Raw genomic sequence first — 18,362 nt, forward strand, 5'->3', positions numbered from 1 at the left:
TGACATGCGTATTATTATTGTTAGCTCTCTGTGTGCATCCATTGGGCAAGCCGTGCTGCCCTGTTCTGAGCCAGTTGCCATTTTCCTAAATCCCTCTTTTTTTGCAAAACTAAGGCCTGTAGGACCTGCCTCGTTGATAGGGCTGTTAAGAATGCAGAGCAGCATTTTATTATATACAGACTTCTCCCCATCCTAGCTACTGTTGTATCAATGTTGTATACACTACCGATCAAACGTTTTAGAACACCTACTCATTCAAGAGTTTTTATTTTGACTATTTTCTACATGTAGAATAATAGTGAAGACATCAAAACTATGAAATAGAATCATGTAGTAACCAAAAAAGTGTTAAACAAATGTGAAGATATTGTGCAACACTGTGTGCTACTCCCTTCACAAAACAGCTCAAACTGGCTCTAACTAGAATAGAAAGAGAAGTGGGAGGCCCCGGTGCACAACTGAGCAAGAGGACAAGTACATTAGAGTGTCTAGTTTGAGAAACAGACGCCTCACAAGTCCCCAACTGGCAGCTTCATTAAATAGTACCCGCAAAACACCAGTCTCAACGTCAACAGTGAAGAGGCAACTCCGGGATGCTGGCCATCTAGGCAGAGTTGCAAAGAAAAAAACATATCTCAGACTGGCCAATAAAAATAAAAGATTTAAGATGGGCAAAAGAACAGACACTGGACAGAGGAAATCTGCCTAGAAGGCCAGCATCACGGAGTCGTCTCTTCACTGTTGACGTTGAGACTGATGTTTTGCGGGTACTTTTTAATGATGCTGCCAGTTGAGGACCTGTGAAGCGTCTCTACGCCTATTTAGATATTCCATTTAAAGAATCTGCCGTTTCCAACTACAATAGTCATTTACAATATTAAAAATGTCTGCTGTATTTCTGATCAATTTGATGTTCATTTAATGGACAAAATTGTGCTCTTCTTTCAAAAACAAGGACATTTCTATGTGACCCCAAACTTTTGAACAGTAGTGTGTATTTTGATTTGTTTAACACTTTTGTATTGCATATGTGTTATTTCAAAGTTTTGATGTCTTCATTATTATTCTACAATATAGTAAAAACCCTGAAATGTGTCGATCTAAAACCTATGACCAGTAGTGTATGACTCAACAAAGTCATAATGTCATGTGAAACAATGTGTTTAATTTGAACCTCATATCAAAGACGCATGTCTCTCGCATGTAAACTTGATAAACAAGAAAGCTTTTTGAATTGAACTAAATATGACTCATTGAAGCGTTAACACACTCACCTTTCCTTCTTTCTCCAACAGGGTTGCCATGGTGCGGTTCTTCAACTCCCCCAATGTGCTCCAGGGTTTCCAGATGCACACACGTACGCTGCGCCTCTTCCCCCGGCCTGTGGTGGCATTCCAGGCCACGTCCTTCCTGGCCTCTCGGCCCCGACGCTCCGGCTTCGCTGAGAAGCTGTCGCACACCCAGGCCGTGGAGTACTATGGCGAGTGGGCCCTCAACCCCACCAACCTGGCCTTTCAGAGGATCCACAACAGTAAGTCCCTTACCCTAGCCTACACACCTGCTGTACTGCATATACCATGCACTGACTGACAATTGGTGTATTTGTGTTTAGAGCTGACCCGAACCATACTGTGCTAGCTTGGATATTTATAGTGTGATGAAAAGTCTAGCCCTTTACACTCGTACCCGTATACGAGTTGAAAATTGCAGATTTGTGCACTAATTGTCTAAATTGGAACGTAGTGGCTGTACAGTAACATGCTATATATGAAGTTGGAGCTCTGGCTCTGCGCTTCACAGATGAACGCGGATGCTACACTACAGGACTGTTTTGCTAGCACAGACTGGAATATGTTCCGGGATTTATCAAATGGCATTGAGGAATACACTGCCTCAGTCAGACATCAATAAGTGCATCGATGACGTCGTCCTCACAGTGACTGTACGAACATATCCCAACCAGAAGCCATTGATTGCAGGCAACATCCGCATCGAGCTAAAGGCTAGAGCTGCTGCTTTCAAGGAGCGGGAGAACAATCCGGACGCTTATAAGAAATCCCGCTATGCCCTCAGACGAACCATCAAACAAGCGAAGCGTCAACACATGATTAAGATTGAATCCTACTACAACGGCTCTGACGCTTGTCGGATGTGGCAGGGCTTGAAAACTATTACGGACTACAAAGGGAAACACAGACACAAGCTGCCCAGTGACACGAGCCTACCAGACGAGCGAAATGCCTTTTATGCTCGCTTCAAGGCAGGGCAACACTGAAGCGTGCACGAGAGCACCAGCTGTTCTGGATTACTGTGTGATAACGCTCTCGGTAGCCGATGTGAACAAAACCTTTAAACAGGTCAACATTCACAAAGCCGCTAGGCCAGACGGATTACCAGGGCGTGTACTCAAAGCATGCGCGGACCAACTGTCAAATGTCTTCACTGACATTTTCAACCTCTCCCTGACAGTCTGTAATACCTACATGTTTCAAGCAGACCACCATAGTCCCTGTGCCCTGAGAAGCGAAGGTAACCTGCCTAATTGTTATACCGCCCCGTGGCACTCACGTAGGTAGCCATGAAATGCTTTGAAAGGCTGGTCATGGCTCACTTCAACAGCATCCTCCCGGACACCCTAGACCCAATCCAATTTGCATACCGCCCCAACAGAACCACAGATGACTCAATCGCACTCCACACTGCTCTTTCTCACCTGGACAAAAGGAACACCTATGTGAGAATGCTGTTCATCTACTACAGTTCAGCGTTCAACACCATAGTGCCCACGAAGCTCATCACTAAGCTAAGGACTCTGGGACTAAACCCCTCCCTCTGCAACTGGATCCTGGACTTCCTGATGGGCCGCCCCAGGTGGTAAGAGTAGGCAGCAATACGTCTGCCACGCTGATCCTTAACACCGGGGCCCCTCAGGGGTGTGTACTTAGTCCCGACCTGTATTCCCTGTTCATCCACGACTGCGTGGCCAAACACAACTCCAACACCATCATTAAGTTTGCTGACGACACAACAGTGGTAGGCTGGATCACCGACAATGATGAGTGTGGTGCCAGGATAACAACCTCTACCTCAATGTGAGTAAGACAAAGGAGCTGATGGTGGACAACAGGAAAAGGCGGGCCGAACAGGCCCCCATTAACATTGACGGTACTGTAGTGGAGCGGGTCGAGAGTTTCATGTTCCTTGGCGTCCACATCAACGAACTATCATGGTGCAAACATACCAAGACCGTCGTGAAGAGGGCACGACAAAACCATTTCCCCCTCAGGAGACGGAAAAGATTTGGCATTGGTCCCCAGATCCTCAAAAGGTTTAGTTATAGACTGTTTTCTCTGCTACCGCACTGCAAGCGGTACCGGAGTGCCATGTCTAGGACCAAAAGACCCCTCAACAACTTCTACCTCCAAGCCGTTAGACTGCTGAGCAATTCATAAAAATCGCCACCGGACAATTTACATGGACCCCCTCCCCTCCCTTTTGTACACTGCTGCTACTCGCTGTTTGTTTGTTGCCTATGCATAGTCACTTCACCAACACCTACATGTGCAGATTACCTCAACTAGCCTGTACCCCTGCTCACTGAATCGGTACCGGTGCCCCCTGTATATAGCCTCGTTATTCTTATTGTGTTACTTTTTATTATTACTTTAATTTTTTTTGCCTACTTGGTAAATCTTTTCTTGTTATTGAACTGCACTGTAAGTAAGCATTTCACTGTAAAGTGTACACTTGTTGTATTCGGTGCATGTGGCAAATTTAAAGTTTGATTTGTATGGGTTTTGACTGACAGACGTTCTGAACTTTACCATCAAGCGACTAGAAGTTGCTCCCATCCCTCCTGGTAATTGGAGATCTTTAGCACATTTGTGGTTGTCTTAGTGAGGGAAATGCTGTAAATAAAGATGACTCAAGGTATTTTGAAAGATGAGACGTTGAGGATTATAATAGGTACCGCTTTCATGTCATAAAAGCAAGCCAAACAACCGTGAGTCCAAATGTGCACTTTACATTTCCAAATTCTAAAAATCATATACTATGTTTGATGTACCGTTACAAGATGACATGGCGTCATCCCCTGGGTTGTTCTGATCAGAATGAGCCTACGTTTGTTTATTGTGAAGGAAATCTGCCGCTGGCCACGCACCTGAATGCACGAATGACTCCTTTCGAAGCGCACCAAAATTATAATCTGTTTCTTGTGAAAGCCTGAAAGTATTTTAGAACTTAGCTAGTCATATTGGCAATAGAACAAGCTTTCAAATAGTGCACATCTGACCCAGATTGCGATTTTATGATGGGCCGTTTTTGCATTGAGTCAACAACAACAGGAATTGTGTGATTGCAGGGTTGTGTTCCATGCGATACGACTACAAGGGTTCTCGCTACAGTTCCTCAACGGCACAGCAGGAGAGCTCAAACGAAAAAAGTACCTGTATAGTTGAAGACGCTTCTTTTGAGTCATAAACGTGCATTGAAATGGCTTAGGAACTGTGCACACTTCAGAAAGGCGTGTAGCCGCTTAGTCCTCTCACTCAAACCCTTGTCATTTTTTGTCTTGCAGTATGTTGGACCTTCCCCACATTTCCCAGTAATAGTCTTATCGTGTTACTGAATGTAATCCAGAGTGTTTGCAAAAAAAGTACAGTAAATGTAAAATGCACACGAAATCAACAGTTTGTTTGATTCAGCCTTGTCAGGTGAACTGTTGCGTACTCACCTTTTGGTCTAATCATTTTCCAAACTGTTCTCTTTCAATTGCTACCATTGTTATGTATATGCTCGAATGCTTCCCACAGTTGTTGGCTGGATGTTCTTTGGGTGGTGGACCTTTCTTGATACACACAGGAAACTATTGAGCATGAAAAACCCAGCAGCATTGCAGTTCTTGACACAAACCGGTGTGCCTGGCACCTACTACCATACCCCGATCAAAAGCACTTAAATATTTTGTCTTCACCATTCACTCTCTGAATGGCACACATGTCTCGGTCGTCTCAAGGTTTAAAAATCCTTCTTTAATCTATATCCTTCCCGTCATCTACACTGACTTGAAGTGGATTTAATAGGTGCCATCAATAAGGGATCATAGCTTTCACCTGGATTGAACTGGTCAGTCTGTCATGGAAAGAGCAGTTGTTCCTAATGTTTTGTGCACTCAGGTATAGTTCAATGAGCGATACAGGCAGTTTGAAGGTTTCATAGTGTTTCTGAGCATACCTCTGTGTTCTGCAGACGTGTATGACCCATCTTTAATCGGAGACAAGGGCAAGTGGTACGCCCACCAGCTGCAGCCAGTGTTCTACCGTGTGTATGACGGCAGCTCCCGGCTGGCCGAGGCCATGAGCGGACCCCTAGACGATGAGGCCAACGACTCGGACCCCACAGACGACAGGTAAAAAAATTAAAAAACAAGACCTCCACGGTTGGAAGGTATAATGTTTTTTTTTTATACTACTGTGATAATATAATTGACAAAATGTTAAATTAAAGATGTTTTCAGTGCCAGGTACTGTCAATGGTCTAAAAGCAATTTTGCAATGTGGAAAACATGTTAGTGCGCCATTTAGCTGCGTAAATAAACTAGATCTGAAAGGAGGTCCTTTCCAGTGTTTGATCTGTGTACGTGTGCATCATTTGTGTGTTTGTGTGTGTGCAAGTGCGGCCGACGGAGACAGTGCAGAATAAGCAGCATGGTAGGCTATAGAATGTTGATAGACAACACATTAGCCACTAGATGGCGTACTCTAAACATTAACTAGTAGATTTGCCAGTTGGCTCAATAGTTAGCTTGCTGGTCTTGCTATAAATGATGGTATGAGTTGAGGTTAATTTTAGTCTGAGAAAGGGTTAGTTAGCGTTTTTCAGTTAGCCTTCTGTAGACATGTAAGGTGTCACCAGGATGGGGTCCGGGGTAATGTTACTCTGTTTTGTCTCCGTGGCAGTGACAGTGAGGCTGGCTACGGTGACTCCAGTTCTTCCTACTCGTCACTTGGAGACTTGGTGAGCGAAATGATCAAATGTGACATCCAAGGGGACACGCCAAGTAAGTATCTGTGCCATTTCACCAAGGCTGCATTTACCCAGGAAACCCAATTCTATTATTTTGCCCAATTATTGGCAAAAGACCAATAAAGTGAAAAAAAGATCAGATTTGGGCTGCCTGTGTAATTGCAGCCCAAGAACCACCCAGCTTACACATACTTATTGTTATGACAAAAAAACGGTAAATTCCACTGATTATAATAACAGACAATTGTTTTAATCTTGAAAAATGGCAACCTAAAATGACCAATTCCTTTCAGAAACCGTCACTAGCTAAACATTTTGTTTTGTGACCCTTTTGCCATCAACACTAACTAATATCTGTCTTTTGGTGTCGTAGACCTGGATCCCCCTACCCACGCTGCACTGGGAGACGCCAGCGAAGTGGAGTTCCAGGACTTCCAGGAGTTCAAGGGAGGAGACGGTCCCCTCCCCCAAGAAAAGGCACTGCCCGAGGGGGGTGACGGAGCTCCTGAACCACCTGATGGACAAGCCCTCCGCTCGAGCTCCAGCACAACCGCCAGTTCCAGCCCTAGCACAATCATCCAGGGAGTCAACAATGTCAGTGAACCCCTCAATTTACACCTGTATAAAATGATGCAGTCAATACAATATGTGTTTTTAGCAACTGACATTTTTGGCAACTTATGTTTGTATTTGAGAACATGAGAACCTAATGGCTATAATTAAATCTTTGCTTGAGTTCTTCCTTCTCATAAAGTGGCAATCTCGTGTATTGAATATCAACCATTAGTGTCCATTGATTGATGTTCATTGTGTCCAGGAGCAGGCAGAACCAGTGGAAATGGAGGCATTGGCCAGTGCAGCTCTACAGAACCCTGTCCCGGGATTGGGCGCTCCACCCTTCTCCAGACCTCCCCCAGATGCTGCCCCGGTGGGACCAGCCAATAAGAAGGGAGAGTACGACAACCCCTACTTTGAGCCTCAGTATGGCTTCCCCGCTGAGGAGGACCCTGAGGCAGAAGACCAAGAGGAGACGTACACGCCCCGGTTCAACCAGAACCTCAATGGCAACAAGTACGTTACAACACACCTACGTTACAACACACCTACGCCATAACGATGTACACACAAACAAGCATCATAAGCCACACATTCTGAAAACATAGTTTTTAAAAAAACTGTGAAGTATACATCTCTTAAACACACTCACTCAATTAAGTCTCCACTTCTGAATTCTGCGTCTGTGATATGCCTCTGGTGTAGCAGTCGAAAAACTAAGCTAACAGAGCGTGACAGACCTCTAACAGACCAAGACCTCCAACACTTGTTCTGCTCCACAGAGCCCAACGCCCCCTGAGGCCCAGCAGCCTAAAGCTGCCCGGAGAGTCGGACGGAGAGGGCGACTCCCGCAACAGTTCTCCAAACTCCACCATCTCCAACAACAGCAGCGATGGCTTTGGGGGCCTCATGTCCTTTGCCAGTGAGTCTCCTTAACCAGGGTCAATTTCAATTGTATGATAGTCACAGATCTGAAAGGGCTGGATAGGTGACGGTTAGACTTTGTCCTCCAAAGCTGAGCTTTTTTGCCCTTCTGTTCGTCTATCCTGTCCTATGGGATCTTTGGACACTGAAGGGGGAATGGGTAAGGGTTACCCAGCTGGTCTTCTCAACCAGGAAGACAACCAGAAATGTATAGTTTACAACCAGAAATTGGCCATATTTGCCAGCTAGGTTGGGATTGAAATGGAACTTGACGATGGGCTGCAAATCATCACGGGTAATACTATAGGATGGTGAAACATGGTTAAATGTTGGTTGCTTTGATAGACTTCATCAGCGACGCTCTCTCTTTCACTGCAGGTAATCTGTACAAGAACCACGGTTCCAGCTTTAGCCTCTCCAACCTGTCTGTACCCAACAAGGGGGGGCTGAGGGAGAAGGCCGCTGGGGCTGGGCCCTTCCCCAATCTCAAAGGTACAGTACTAATGCAGCCCTTTGCCCTGTTTTGTCCTCCTTTCACGTTATCGTCACTCCTCCTTCATCTCTCTTTCTATCTCTGACTTTTATCCATCTCATCTCCTTCTCCATTTCACTCTCTGTGGCTGTATTCCCCTCCTATCTGTTTTCTGTACAGTTTTTGTGCCCTACAGCCGATTGCGGTCAGGTTTGTCAGTTGAAGGCAGTAGAGGCAGGCTGTCCTACTAAAAACAATGCCCTTTCAAAGTGTAAAGGTTTTTGTTTTGTCATGGGCATTAAAAATAACATTTGGAGTGCTTTATACACCGTATCGTGTCTGCTATTTATCTTGATAAGACACATTGAGCATAAGCTACATTAAACTTAATCATTTAAAGTAACTGTCCAGTGTTTCTGGATTTCTTAGAAATTTGACCAATAATTAATTACAATATGAGTGAAATAGTTTTAATTCCATTTTTTTAAAACATTTTATTAAGTATGTTTAAAAGCAGCTTTTCTTTGTTTGAATTATGTGGGCATACCCCAACAACAGAATGGTGTCGGAGTATACAAGTCATTAAAACCAGTGTAGACCGCTGATTGGCCAGCTCAATGAGCCAACATGATGTCATGTTCTATGAGGAAATAACAGGCATTTTTTTAAACTGACTTTGAGGTGGGGGGGTTTTCCTCTCCAATTTATGCTTTGGCCACAAATACAAGTATGGGATGAGTTAACAACATGATTCGGGTACAGGTTAACAGAATATTACTTTTCAAAGTAAGATTTTCACTGGACAGTTAGGCCTACTTTAACCTGGTGTGGAGAAGGAAGGAGAGAAGATGACATAACAATGTGTAACTCTGACTGACATGTTGAACTTCTTGAACATCATCATATTTCTTCCTCAGAGGCTGTTGCTTTGTTTGCACTAAGTAAAGTTAGTATTGACAGTATGTCAAGTAAGCATTCAGTGCTCATGCCGAGATGTCTGGCATGCCAGTTTAGGCTACACAGTATTAGCATTTATGCAACTTCACCATGTAAATGTTTATTTTATTTCCTTTTGCCTTTTCCCCTCTAATTATTTTAATTTACAAAAATATAGAATATTTTCATTTTGACATAGAGGAGGAAATTGAGGAAGGTTTGTAGAAATCTTTATTTTGATTATTTTTTTTTTGAATGAATAGACTTTCATTCTAAATTGTATTTGTCTATCTGTTGACTGTCATGTTGATGTAAGTTAGGCAATAGGTGGATATTGAGGACCCCGTTTTCAATGTTCCCAATCCCACATGGTTGCCTGATTTGTTATGGGAACATTTGTGAGAGAACATAAGAAATGCATGTGTGTCCTCCCGGGTGGCGCAGTGGTTAAGGGCGCTGTACTGCAGCGCCAGCTGTGCCATCAGAGTCCCTGGGTTCGCGCCCAGGCTCTGTCGTAACCGGCCGCGACCGGGAGGTCCGTGGGGCGACGCACAATTGGCCTAGAGTCGTCCGGGTTAGGGAGGGCTTGGTCGGTAGGGATGTCTTTGTCTCATCGCGCACCAGCGACTCCTGTGGCGGGCCGGGCGCAGTGCGCGCTAACCAAGGTTGCCAGGTGCACGGTGTATCCTCCCGACACATTGGTGCGGCTGGCTTCCCGGTTGGATGCGCGCTGTGTTAAGAAGCAGTGCGGCTGGTTGGGTTGTGTATCGGAGGACACATGACTTTCAACCTTCGTCTCTCCCGAGCCCGTACGGGAGTTGTAGCGATGAGACAAGATAGTAGCTACTACAACAATTGGATACCACGAAATTGGGTAGAAAAAGGGGTAAAAAAAAAAAAAGAAATGCATGTGTTAAACTCAATAACCCCACGCTGTGTGAGACAGCTGCCATAGCAACAACATTTGTTTCTTTTTTCCTTTTGATGGTGATTTTGTTTTGTCTTGACTGTTCAGATGACAGCCCGGCTAGTACCCCGGGTAGCCCGGGTCCAGACAGTCCGGGTATGTTATTGTCTGGTGTGGTAGTTTGTTTTGCCCTATAACCATCTTTGACCCTTATTTGATCCTACCTGAGTCCATATTACTCAGGTTGCATACTAGGAGATATACCTGTATTTTCATTCATGTATATCCATATCCTTCCCTCTGTTTCCTTGTTTCCTTCCTATTCCTCTCTGTTTGGTGGGAGTCTGATGCGCTATGATGCACACATTTATAGACGACAGATCTCTTATTTGCATACATATTTTATGTGGCATTTTCACATTTAGTGTTTTTTTCTCTTGGTTTCCCAGCAGGGTTGGGCTCAAGTCCATTTTCAATTCCACTCCATTCAGTTCCTTAATGTCAAATTACCCATTGCTTTCGATGAGGATTTTTCATTTCATCGATTGAAGTACAATTGATTACCCAAGTGGACTGGAATTGAAATGAAACTGACACCTGATCTCCTTGCTCTGTGCAGTCTGTTACCTTGCTCGCTCGCTTGTTCGGTGGCTCTCCATCGTTCTTGTGTGTTCTCCGTCTGAGGTCTCTGTGGTCCGAGAGCCCATAAACTCGCTCTCTTCTGGACGTAGACACTTACAATTGGCAAATGCTTTCTCCAACCCCTAGATGGTCTAAAAAGATATAGTGGTCCTAACAATCACCACATGTAGGATTGGTCATGAAATGTAATGGCTATAACCTTTTGAGATTAAGTCCCAACATTTCTTTGTAAGAAATGTCCTTCCCCCTTCCTTGGTCTCCCTCGTTCTTTCTTTTTCTCCTTTTTATTTTCTGCACTCTTTGTGCGCTCTGTCAATGTGTTGCTGTGCATGTGTGTTGTGGGTTGATGTTCAGACTGGTTCGGTCTGGGCCGGTGTCCCTCTCTGTCCCTCTTTCCACTTCTCTGCACTAATTCTGGGTTTTGTGTCCAGTATTTGGACTAAATTCTCTAATGGAGATAATTACAGAGGCCGGTCCGGTGAGTGGAGAAGGTGGGTTCCGCCCTTTAAAACTGCGTGGGCTGCATGCTTCTCCTAGCCAGTCAACTACATCTCCCAGCATCCTCCACGCTCACCCTCTCACTCCTCTGTCACCTGACATGCACCATCGAGAGATCATTCATCGTCATACATCGAGTCGGTCCTGTTGTCTTTCACCATCCATAGTGACTGTTCCCCCAATCACTAACCTTTGCCGAGTCACTCCACCCATCCACACGTCTTTGCGTTAGTTTGGGTTGGGCCCTTACGATCTTAGCTTGTTAGAAGCTGTGCATCCCATATTGACAATTGTGAAGATGATGCCATTCATTATTTTATTTTTTGTGCCAATCTAAGTCTCTGCATTCCACAGTATTGTATGGGACCTGACAAGATGTTGATTCGAGTTGGTCAACATCAGCTTTCCCATTATTCTCCAAGCCAAGCAAGAAGCTATATTTGCTTGTTTGGCCACCTCTTTGGTCTCACACATACACACCTAGACCTCCCATCACCTTGCCAGTGGAGGCAGGCCTTAGCCAATCAAAACTGCTACACTGTAGGTAAGGCATGACATCATTATTCCAGTGCTGGCAGTTAGTTTTAAACACTGTTTCATTGTTAATTGAATTAAGGAGTGCGGTCTCGCAGCACCAAGAGTGCTGTTCTGTCTTACTTCCTAAACTCATAGTCACCGGTTTTGATTGGAGTTGTCATTGGACACTTAGCTGGCTTTGCGGTTACTGAGCATCTGTACCAGTACCACAGTGATCAAATGGAATGGAATTGTTTGAAGTGCTTTGATGCATGTTGTACGACTTATGGACGATGCTTCGGAAAATGTGGGGCAAAATGGCTTCGTTGTCAGGTGAGGTCTTTGGTAACATGCGGTGATAGAGCCTACAATCATGCCTATGTAATGCCATGGTAAAATTGGATATACCGGTAACAGCCGTTGTCTGTTTATGACATGATGTATTTATTTGTATCCTCACATTCAAGACATTACCTTTAGCTTAAATGTTCAAAGTGTCAAACAGGCTACCCACAGGGCAAAAACTGGTTGAATCAACGTTGTTTCCACGTCATAAAAATAAAAGTGATGCTGAATCACCGTGGAAAACTGATTGGATTTGCAAAAAGTCATCAACGTAAGGGAATACATTTTTTTTTTTGGTGTTGATTCTCTTTAGTTGACAACTCAACCAAATGTAAATCAAAAATAGACGTTGAACTGAGGTCTGTCCAGTGGGTAAGCTATGTAGGCGCAACAATATTATAATCAGTTTGATAATAATATTGTTCACAGGCCAAATCTCTGCAGGGGATCCACCATACTGTTGTATGCCATGGCACTGTGTGTTCATGTGTCTGTCAAACTGTACAAGGTGACTAACAGTATGAACACTACAGTGTGGAGCGTTCCGTTAGCCGTGTGTGTGTGATTGTCGACCCATCTGTATTTTTTTGTTATTTTTCTGCATGACACACAACTTGTCTTGTTGCCATGCAGATCCCGCTCCAATCTGATCTCGCCTCTGTTCTCTGCCAATGTGTGATGCCCAAACGCAGCGCCATATTGACTCCTTCTGTGTGGCGTCCCAGTTGATCTGTCCCTCACCTTTTAGTGTCTGAATATGAAACCTGTAGCTCAGCTAGTCATTAGTTAGTGTCCCCGCCACTGAAAATGTATGTGTGTGAGGGTGTCCTTTCATGTATGCAGGATGTGTCCCATCTTTGTCTGTTAGTCTTTGTTAGTCTTTTGATGTGGTTTTCTAATTAGTACATTGTAGACTGTGATTTAGGGGCTTTGTAGTGAAGTGTATAAGCTCCTCTTGTATCAAGTCGGCTAGTATTTCTGTTTGTATGTCCCCGACTTGTCGTTGGTTATGGTTTTGTGTTTTCCATGGTATTTACTATGTTCTATATGACTCCTGCAGGAGGCGCCCGCGGTCCCCCCAGGGCGCTTGTTGACCAGAAGTCGTCGGTCATTAAGCACAGTCCCACGGTCAAGAGAGAGTCCCCTTCGCCCCAGGGTCGTGCCAACAACACCAGGTAACAGACTTCTATGAGACTGTATTACCAGGACTTTGCTGTCATGGCATTCTTTGACAACTCACGCTGACCGCCATATTTGAAATAGTTTACCACCTTCATGGCATAATGTCTTCATGGTATCCTGTTGGCCATCAAAAAACAAAAGCTGGTTGTCATAAACTTTCTTGCCAATATAATGTCAAATGACAGACCTGGATAGGTGATATATCAATCCTCTTTAGGAGAAGGGTTGTCTAACTTAAGAGCCAGTGGTGGCGTATGCAAAAAAGGGGAGTGTGATCTGAGTGACTGAACCAGAGCTGGGTCTGTCCCAGTGAGAACCAGCAGTTCCTGAAGGAGGTGGTGCAGAGCGTGCTGGAGGGCCAAGGCGTGGGCTGGCTCAACATGAAGAAGGTACGCCGCCTGCTGGAGAACGAGCAGCTGCGCGTCTTCGTGCTGAGCAAGCTGAACCGTGTCGTCCAGTCCGAGGAGGATGTCAGGCAGGAGGTCATCCGTGATGTGGTGAGTGTAGAAAGGAATTGGGCAAGAGAGGGGGAGAGAAGATTGTTTTTAACCTTGATTTTGAATTAAAGCTGAATAACACCTTTGAATTAAACTGTGCGTGTGTGTTCTACTCTTCAGGAGATTGGCAGGAAGGTTTACAAGGGCATGTTAGACATACTGAAGTGCACCGTTTCTAGTCTGGAACACTCGTACACCAATGCCGGGCTTGGAGGCATGGCCAGCGTCTTCGTTCTGCTGGAAATCGCACGCACCCACTACCAAACCAAAGGTAACGTTCAGAAAACCTATAGTCAACTGAAAGTGTCAACATTTTCTCTCAAAGGACACATTTAATCAGCATGTCATGCCCCCTCCTAAACGATGACTTAACTATTTCCTCTGGAAAAAATGAAAGTTACTGATGCTTTATTCTTGTTTGAAACCAAAGAAGTGCTTAACAGCGTTTCATACACTCCACTTAAAGGCAACGTTAGTATTGGATAGGAAAAGGAGTGCAATCTGGATAATTTCTGGTTCCAGCCTTTTTTGTCTTTTTTCTTTTATCAACTCATCTGAAAAGTAAGCTATATGTTTTTACAGCAGTGAGTTCAGGTTTAATCTCTGAGTCAGTACCGCCAAAGCATGCCTAATTTTTAGGTGAGCTTTCAGTTTAATTAAGCATTCACTGAGCGAATTACAACTAGGGATGTGACAAATGATTTTGTGCAGCTTTGCTACTGCCAGCAACGGGTTGGGTCTCGGTGCATCCCTTTTAGATGGGTAAGCATTGCACATCTACTGCCATTACTGTACCTCAATTCCACCTTGCAAAGTTTACATTTCCTTCCTCACGTAACTTCTTCAAATATTGCGATACAGGACTTTGCTGCTTGCCTTTCTCTGCCATTTTTCCAACCGTTAACGACGATGACGTACTGTTGGAGCATCGACTCCAAAATAATTGATTCTTCGACTCCTTGCATGTCGACTCCCATTTCTAAGTGCTAAGATTGAATTCTGCTAGGAATCACTCCTAAAATTTGGATTTTTTTTTGGGAACGCAAGAAATTGATTAGTTGCCGTACTTCCGAGAATACACTCACATATTTCATAGCTAGCTAGCAAGGGACAGTGGGAGGGGAGGGGCACAGTATAGGCATGTCGGTCACCAGGCAGGCAGACAGAACCGTGCACTAGGCCTACCTATCGGCAATCAAAAGCTGCATCTCGCAATTTCTTGGCCTACAATGTCTCGCAACTTCAGTAAAGCAGGGCCTGTCATCAATGAATAAACTAGAATATTCTACACGCAACATACCGGAGACTGAACACATGTAATCATTAGTCTAAATAGTTGCAAAACATTTTGCATCTTCTTAGGGATCAAATCCCGTTAACGGGATCGATTTGACAACATCCGGTGACATGGCAGAGCGCCAAATTCGAATTAAATTATTAGAAATATTTTACTTTCATACAATTTACTTTCAAGTGCAATACACCAAATTAAAGCTTTATTTCTTGTTAATCCAGCCACCGTGTCAGATTTCAAAAAGGCTTTACAGCGAAAGCAAACCATGCTATTATCTGAGGACAGCACCCCATCAAACACATGGCAATCATATTTCAACCCGCCAGGCGTGACACAAAACTCAGAAATAACGATATAATTCATGCCTTACCTTTGAGGAGCTTCTTCTGTTGGCACTCCAATATGTCCCATAAACATCACAAATGGTCCTTTTGTTCGATAAATTCCATCGTTATATCTCCAAAATTTGATTCAGAAAAACACCGGTTCCTACTCGCCCGACATTATCTAATAAATTACCTATAAACTTTGTCCAAACATTTCAAACAACTTTCCTAATCCAACTTTAGGTATTTTTTTACGTAAATAATCGATAAAATTTAAGACGGGATAAACTGCGTTCAATAGCGAATAAAATGAAAGTGGAGCGAGCTTCAGGTCGCGCGCCCAAACACAACAGTACACTTGGCTGTCCACCCAGATAGGAAATGGCTACTTCTTCATTACTCAAAGGAAAAACATCAACCAATTTCTAAAGAAAATACCACCCCCTAGCCTAGAGATGTTAAACAAGTTTCTAGTGGACAAATGCAAGTAGCGCCCTACCTTTTTTGTTCCGTTTAAGAAACGTTTTGCAGTATGGGCATAATGAATACGCCACAGGCATCCAGAAAAAATTTGTGCATAGACTGGTTGGTTGTTTAGCAACAACGGCGACGCATGCGCAACTATGGGGCAAAGCAGACTGGGTTGGCTTAGATTGTTAACATGTAAACTATATTTCGTCTCCAATGTTTATTGAAAACAAACACATTTGCACAATGAGCACTTTTTGTCTCTCAAATACATCTTTACAGTTGTTGATTAGCTAGCTTGTGAATTATTGCCATATTAGCATTGACATGAAATCAGTCAAATTACCTCAGAACAAGACCTGGTATCAAGAACAAGATGAAACTAGCTGAAATGTGTCACTTACGATTCCCCACATGGCAGTTTCTTGTCAGTGTTGGTAGCCATCTGGCCACCCAGAATCACAACTCACAGACTTCTGCCCAGCTTATGTATGCACATCATTTTCTAAATGTTAAAGATCCCAATTTCGTTTTAGCGCTTGAACGTTCACACCCCTACAAAACAACAGTCTATTCTAACCTTCAAACCTCCTACTGCAGCTCTACACTGTTTCTTTATTCTCTCGCTACTATCTCTTTCCCTTCTTCCCTGTTCTTCTCCCTTTTCCCCCCTTGGTGGCCCCAGTAGACCCAGAGAAGCACAAGAGGAGCCCCAGTGACTCTGCAAGCAGCCCGGGCAGCAAGGACAGCCCGTCTGCCCGCATGGAGGGCACCAGGCCCCCGGTGCTCCTCCTCGTTCCCCGTCTCCAACTGCCGCACCCCACCTCGGGGGGAAAAGACACCCACCACTTTGACACCCGGAGTCTGAACGAGGAGAATTTTATTGCCTCCATTGGTGTGTAGCCCACCCCATCCCCCCTTGCATGCGCTCTGAGAGCACCCCTTGCCCCCCTGCTCACCAGTCTAAACCCTACCCTACCCCTTGACCCACCTCTCTCCAACCAGGCAACAAGGGGAGTGCTTTCCCTTTAGAAAAAGAGCCCCTTATGATATTCCATCCACTTTGACCCACACCACTGATGTGCGCCCAATGGGTCAGCATTTAAAGCTGTAAAACTCTGAAATATATTTGGAACATAAATACACTATGCTGGTTTGCCGTAATATTTGTACACAGGTTGCATATTTGCACATCATGCAACTCCAACCAAATTTGACAAATAACCACATTTGAATTCCAGATCTGGCCTTGGATAATATGTTGCTATGTGTGTGAGATTGGAACAGCTTTGAGCGGTGTAGGCGTGTGTGAAATATTGCATTGAGTCCACCCCCCCCCCCCGGCCTGGATGTGTTATGTGTTCCTCCCACCCTCTGAATGTTGAGTGCCCCTGTTTGCCACCTCCTCTCGTGGAGTCCTCCTTTGTTTGCCTCCTAGCACCTTGACTGTGCATGTCTTTCGTTTTCTGTTGTCTTCTCGAAACTCCAAATCTGCAGTACCGTGCTAAGGAGTCTGACCACCTGTCTCTGCCTTTACTGCAGGTTTCCTTAAAGCGTGCCGTACAAGTAGAAGTTCTCTCAGCTCTAGCATGGAGGGTGGAGCGTCACTCCCCAGTAAACAGGCCCAAGGAAGAGACAAATGTCATGCTCACTGTTAGCAAGCCACAGTTGGCATTTAGTTTAGTGATAGGGCTAATTTAACACTGACCATCGTGGAAAAGGAGTGAAGCATTGCTTCTCCTTTCGACCACCATTCTACTATCTCAAATGTTGCTTTGGGTCTGTATACAGGGGACAGATTCACCCAACTCCCTCAATCTCCCTACCTACCAACCTACCCTCACTTCACCAGCCCCTTTTCTCTCTTTGGGAAGATGCAGCTTCAATTCTACAGAATGTCTTTTTGAGACTTGCACCCCTGCTTCTGCAACAGCTCCATTCAACCTGCTGGCTAGCCGGCCGGCCACTCCGTCCCCATTCCATGCCCTTCACCAAGCCCTGCTGCCTCTGTCACACTGGTTCTGGAGAGCCACACACTGCTAGCCAATAAGTTAACGCCTCGGTCACAGAACATTTTCAAGGAACCCCAGAATTCTCCCTTGTGTGGTTCTCCAGGACCATGGTCCAGGAGTGTTGGGTGTGTTGTAATGTTACACCTCAGTAGCAGTAACTGGCAATGGATCAAACTCTGCATACAGATAATTATGTCATAGTGTTCCATATTGCCAAGCTGAAATGTGACTACTCTCAGACATTACAAAACATCCTCAATTGTTAAAATAACATATATTTTTTTAATGCTTAATTTTGTTTTATGTTATGGTTTATCTAATGCTCACCCTCCATACCTGCCTACTCAACCAGCTCTCTGACACTCTCTCTGTCTTTCTCTCCTTGCTTGCAATGCATCTTGGGTAGAATTGTGGAGCAGGCACCATGAAAAGGATAAGCAAAAAGCTATGGAAAAACAACAGAGTAAGATATTTTTCACACACAAAAAAAGACTGGGGTATTGCACAACTGCCAGCTCTTAACATTTCCACGCCCTTTTCTCCACCTTTTCCCAACCTACCTATGTTGATTAGTCACAAATTATTTAAATAGTTCATGTAAGTGATCATGTTGACATGGATAATGATTCTAGGACTTTAGGTCCATAATCTTGATTTGAGGTGTGTACGTAACGTTTTGTAAATTTGGGGTGAATCATGTCTTGATATCAGTGGAATAACTGAGTTACACTTGCATATCTCAAATCAGGAGTCATAATATA

The 18,362-nt window shown here is 44.3% G+C and overlaps 1 protein-coding gene across 12 annotated transcripts in view; it reads left to right on the forward strand.

The window, feature by feature from the left end:
• The window catches only part of LOC115113474 (MAP kinase-activating death domain protein-like), an 82,197-nt gene that overhangs the window by 41,754 nt on the left and 22,081 nt on the right, over positions 1-18,362 (forward strand). For 5 of the 12 annotated variants that reach the window (XR_010461718.1, XM_065012974.1, XM_065012981.1 and 2 more), the window contains exons 9-21: positions 1,296-1,531; positions 5,251-5,410; positions 5,961-6,061; positions 6,401-6,621; positions 6,845-7,098; positions 7,365-7,504; positions 7,885-7,998; positions 9,930-9,977; positions 12,883-12,997; positions 13,315-13,501; positions 13,622-13,772; positions 16,275-16,484; positions 18,008-18,064. Coding sequence is in view for 11 of the 12 variants with exons in the window: in XM_065012974.1 (XP_064869046.1) it covers positions 1,296-1,531; positions 5,251-5,410; positions 5,961-6,061; positions 6,401-6,621; positions 6,845-7,098; positions 7,365-7,504; positions 7,885-7,998; positions 9,930-9,977; positions 12,883-12,997; positions 13,315-13,501; positions 13,622-13,772; positions 16,275-16,484; positions 18,008-18,064 (1,994 nt within the window). In the remaining variant the exon portion in view is untranslated. The remainder of the gene's footprint in view (positions 1-1,295; positions 1,532-5,250; positions 5,411-5,960; positions 6,062-6,400; positions 6,622-6,844; positions 7,099-7,364; positions 7,505-7,884; positions 7,999-9,929; positions 9,978-12,882; positions 12,998-13,314; positions 13,502-13,621; positions 13,773-16,274; positions 16,485-18,007; positions 18,065-18,362) is intronic. The other 7 variants (XM_065012980.1, XM_065012982.1, XM_065012975.1 and 4 more) reach the window with 6 other exon arrangements.

This window comes from Oncorhynchus nerka, linkage group LG28 (assembly GCF_034236695.1).
Source record: "Oncorhynchus nerka isolate Pitt River linkage group LG28, Oner_Uvic_2.0, whole genome shotgun sequence".
NCBI lineage: Eukaryota > Metazoa > Chordata > Actinopteri > Salmoniformes > Salmonidae > Oncorhynchus > Oncorhynchus nerka.